The sequence below is a fragment of the Gavialis gangeticus genome, unplaced genomic scaffold (genome assembly GCF_001723915.1).
Source record: "Gavialis gangeticus isolate Ggan-Ray unplaced genomic scaffold, GavGan_comp1, whole genome shotgun sequence".
NCBI lineage: Eukaryota > Metazoa > Chordata > Crocodylia > Gavialidae > Gavialis > Gavialis gangeticus.
The window spans coordinates 93,759,131-93,764,077 of record NW_017729034.1 but is presented as its reverse complement, the minus strand read 5'-3'; the positions used below and the strand labels follow the sequence as shown (position 1 = coordinate 93,764,077).

At 49.0% G+C, this 4,947-nt stretch overlaps 1 protein-coding gene across 1 annotated transcript; it reads left to right on the top strand.

The window, feature by feature from the left end:
* Positions 1-4: 4 nt before the first annotated feature.
* On the top strand, positions 5-4,686 carry SLC35D3 (solute carrier family 35 member D3; the record flags this gene model as incomplete). The annotated part of the gene is made up of 2 exons (XM_019526752.1): positions 5-248; positions 1,689-4,686. Coding segments are annotated over 2 exons (1,074 nt in total), but the record flags the coding sequence as incomplete, so codon positions are not given.
* Positions 4,687-4,947: the final 261 nt, after the last annotated feature.

The window sequence follows — 4,947 nt, the reverse complement described above, 5'->3', positions numbered from 1 at the left end:
CGTGGCGCTGCCCCCCTTCGGCCCGGGGCTGGCGCGCCCCTTCGCCGGGCTGGCGGCGCTGGCCACGCTGCAGTCCAGCCTCACGCTCTGGGCGCTGCGCGGCCTCAGCCTGCCCATGTACGTGGTCTTCAAGCGCTGCCTGCCCCTGGCCACGCTCCTGCTCGGCGTCCTGGTGCTCCACAACGGCGCCCCCTCGCCCGGCGTCCTGGCCGCCGTGCTCGTCACCACCTGCGGCGCCGCGCTGGCAGGTGAGCGACCCCTGCATTGCCCCGTCCGATCCCGGATCCCAGCCCCGCACTGCCCCTCCAGTTCCCCCAGATCCCAGCCCCGCATTACCCTGCCTGATCCCGGATCCCAGCCCCGCACTGCCCCGTCCTGCTGCACTCCCAGATCCTTGCCTCGCGGGATCCTTGCCCCGCTCTGTGCCCCGCCGGATCCCCGGGATCCCAGCCCTGCTCTGTGCTCGCTCCCTCCCCCGGATCGCAGCCCCCAGCGCTCCGCCGCCTCCCGGGATCCCAACCCTGCCCGGCCCCGCTGCCCCCGGCCCGAGCCCGGCTCTGTGCCCTGCCTCTCCCCGGGATCCCCCCGCTCCCGCTCCACTGCCCCGTCCCGTCCCGGCGCCCCCGGGACCCTCCTGCTCGCCCAGCCCAGCGATCGCCCTCCCAGCCCGTCTCCTCCGGCCCCGCTCCCCGGGAGCTGCCTCCCCGGGCTCGGGCAGGAGCCTCGGGACCAGAAGGGGACAAGCACGTGCTCCGTTGTGCCCTGGGACCAAACCCCGGGTTTAACCCGGAAGGAGCACACGGGGAGCCGAAAGTCCCCCTACTTTCTCGTGTGTCTGTGTGTTTGGGGGCACGGGGAGCCCGGCAGTTTCTTCCACAGGTGAAGATAACTCGTTTGAGAGAGAGCGCCCCCCTCTCCCCCCCTTGCCTGGGTTGGCTTAGGAGAATAAGAAGTTAAAGGTGTGGCTTTGAAATGAGGTAGACAGGTAGATTTTGTCTGTGATCAAAACCACTCCTGTGCCATCTCCAGAGAAACGTGGATGTGTGGTGTGTGATGCTGCAGGCCTATCTGCAGCACCACACGCTGCACATGCAGGCATTACCTGCACTGCTACTTTGCTGGGGGGCGTGGAGGGGGATGTTGACCCCAGGAAATCCCAGGGTCAAAAAGCCCACACTGAAAAAAAAGCAGGGTCATGCACACCGCGGCAGTGCATGCTGCTCAAAATCAGAGCCTTGCCAGCCAGGGCCACACACCAGCTGCTGGCCAGGCTTCCTGCCATGGGGTGCAGCCCTGGGACACCCCCAGGACCCCAGGTAAGGCTGCTGGGGCCAGCACAGTTGCTGGCCCCAGCTTCCTCTACCCAACCCAGGGTAACCTGCCGCATGTCAAAGCGCATGTGGCATGGGCGTTCCCCAGAGACAAGTAACAGCAGCATATGGTGTGTTACTGCTACTTGTTCCTGGGGAGCCAAATGTCCATGCTTATTTGGACGCACCTCTGGTGTCTTTTTCCAGGAGAGCAGAACTTGGGAGGCCAGTCACAAGTCATAGGACTGAGTGACACTCTTTTAAATGGATGGTGCCTCCTTTGCTCTTGTAACGTCGTAACTAATGCTTCTCTCTCACTCCCATCCACCGGCTGACTTGTAAATGCATCTTCCTTTGTCTTTCTCTCTCTCCTGGCAGGAGCGGGTGACCTGAGTGGTGATCTCATGGGGTATGTGACAGGAGTGCTGGCTGTGGTGGTTCATGCTGCCTATTTGGTGCTCATCCAAAAGACCAGTGCAGATAGTGACTATGGACCCCTGACAGCCCAGTATGTCATTGCCGTTTCAGCCACTCCTTTGCTCATCATCTGCTCCTTTGCCAGTATGGATGCCATCAACGTCTGGTCATTCCCTGGCTGGAAGGACCCAGCCATGACATGCATCTTTATCGCTTGTGTCTTGATTGGCTGTGCCATGAACTTTACCACCCTTCACTGCACCTACATTAACTCGGCTGTGACCACAAGCTTCGTCGGGGTGGTAAAGAGCATAGCAACCATAACAGTGGGCATGGTGGCCTTCGATGATGTGGAGCCCACAAAGCTGTTTATAGCAGGTGTTGTGGTCAACACCTTGGGCTCTGTCATTTACTGTGTGGTCAAGTACATTGAGACCAGAAAGCAGAGCAATTATGAGGACCTGGAAAAAGAAGCAAGAGAGGAAGAAGAGAAAGGACATACTGGAGGTCAACCACCATTTGCAATGGAGGAGATCTCCCAGGAGAAGGGAACAGAGGAGACAGCAGTAGAGGAACAAGCAGAAAGGGACAGTGAGAGTATAGAGGAGCAACAGGACAACACAGTGGAGCCAGCAAAGGTGCCCACTGTTCAAGGAGAAGTAAACAGCACTGAAGGAGTTAACAAGAGCTCACTGAAGGATGCCTATCTTGGAGTATGGAGGTTAGTTAGGGGGGGTAATTATATAAAGAAAGATTATTTGATAGAAAATGAGGAGTTACCAAGTCCCTGAAAAGCAGGTTTAAAAAAGGGAATGTCTTAAGGCTTGAGGAAATATTTATTTATTTTTTGCATAGGGAAGGAAGGCAGGATGCACGTTTTTCACATCAGCACTGACGAATCCAACTTGTTTTACCTCGCCATCCAGAAAGGATGTGTTAATCCGCTTACGCTATACAATCATTCCCATGACTGAAACAGTTAAACTGATGTAGAAATCTGTGCATTGGACTTACATTGGTGTAATTCCATTGCCTTGAGTAGTTATGCCTGACAGCTATGTGAGATCAGAATCAGACCTGGAGGGTGAGAAGCTCTGATCAGAACGATAAAGGCCTTATTCTGGTATGTTATTACATTGAGGGCTCTGCAGGTTGTTTTTATTCTTATTGATGCATAGTTTATTTGCCAATAATGTAATTGCCATTCACCTGAAACTATATGTGAATTCAAGTTAAATTCAATAACTGTTTTGGGCAGATAAAACAGGTTACAAATGTTAATCTTAAGCATTTTGATTCTGGGGTTAGATTCTCCGAATTGGTGAGAAGATGGGTGCGGGTGCTGCTCTCTCCTTCTCCTCTCTATCTGTCCCTTTATGACGCTCATCTAGGTTGAAATCTCCTTTCTGCCTGATTCAGAGCAGGGGTTTAAACAAGATATCTGTCTCTCAGAACAGCAGTCTACCCAACAAGCTATGGTGTATTCTGGAGCAGACGTGTCCTAGTCTGTCCTGTGCTTTATATAGCGTGAAACAGCACCAACAGAAGAGCTTAAGAGAGAAAAGCTCTTGTCGCCCTGCAGTGAGGATATTTTCTAGGAAGTGGAAGACGCCGAGTCAGATTCTTGCTCTGAGTTAAGCAGGGAAGGGATTTACACCTGGGTCTCCCTTACTCATGGTGAATGTCCAGATCACAGGGTTACAAGGTATGAGGAGGGAAGGTGTCACTAGAACACCACACTGAAATGAATTATTTTGGTTCACTGAAAAATGTTGGTTTTAGATGAGTCCAAACCAATTTTTGGTTGAGTGGCTAAACTGAAAAATCAATTATTCCTACAGCTTTAACTACATACCAGCCAGCAATGCCTATTACAATCATATGGTCATTGAATTAGGCCCACGGTGCACTGAAACCACTGAGGCTTCTCTCAGAAGCGAAATTTTTCCTTGGCATTAAATGTTTGCAGGATTGGGTCCTAAAGCAGTTAGTTTGTTTTAGATTTATGCCAGTTTACAGGCATATACACATACAATGTCATTTTAATGGAGATTTCAGAAACTGACAAGCCATTTTAAATGGGTTTTGAAAGAGATGGTGGTCAGCACCACAGACGTACTGTGACAGAGTTTATAATCGGGGCTTTCTGAGGATGTGTCACATAGGTCTGTCTGCAGTACTTAATATATAACTGCACTGAAGTAACAAGAGCCATTTACTGTGATCTGCAATATCATGTTTACTTTCTGTTCAGCCTCCTCAGTGTATTTTCAAATAATTGCCTTATTTATTCTTTTTAGAGTAATTGAACTTCTTTTGTTTGTTGGTTGGTTTTTTAATGCATCCTTGCATAAGGACGTTGATTTATATGACCTGGAGTTCATGTACTATTAAAATAATTTTATGTTTTGCTACCCATGCAGGCCACTGAACACCACATTCATTTCTAATCAATTTGCACTGCGTTCAATATTCTGTGTCTACTGGTAAGGTAGAATTATGTACTAACCGAATTGCAGCCTTAGAGATCCTGGCATACAACACTATTACCTGTTTGGCATATTTAAAAACATGCTGTAAAAAGCTATACTCTTACATTCATATTACAAGACTTTTTACACATGCCAAGTGGAAATGTGGGTTTGCTGCTTATTGTTGAAGTATCAGTGGAAACATATGGAAAATCTAACAGTCTTTAACTGTTTAAAGCTGCTGTTACAATTTTGTACATTTGCATGTACAGTAAAAATGTGGTTATCCTGTATCTTGTTTATATTTAAACATTAGTGTTTAATACCCCCTTCATTAAAATGGGGACTTGGCTAATGCAACCCTGTTTTCCAGTGGAGACTGTTGCAAAATAAAATAAAAATATTGCCTCGTGCTGAGGTATTTTTAATTGCATAAATCAAAGACTTCAATTAATCTGGAGAATGAGATGTGGAAATAAAATGCACTGCTTTACAGAAGTCTCTTGCTTTTCTTATTGATTCTGTTCTAGGGTGCTCATTTTTATTTTGCTTTACTAATGCTTGTGCCCATTTCATTTCTATGCACCGATGCCATGTTACACCATAACTACCAAACATTATGAACCCAGGCAATAGGCATGTCCAAAAAGCACAAGGACTCCCAACTGACTGTGAAGCGCCAAGTATCTTATGATTTCCCTGACCAAAAACTCTAGGATGCTTCAGTAGCACAAGTGTTGGTCTGCTCT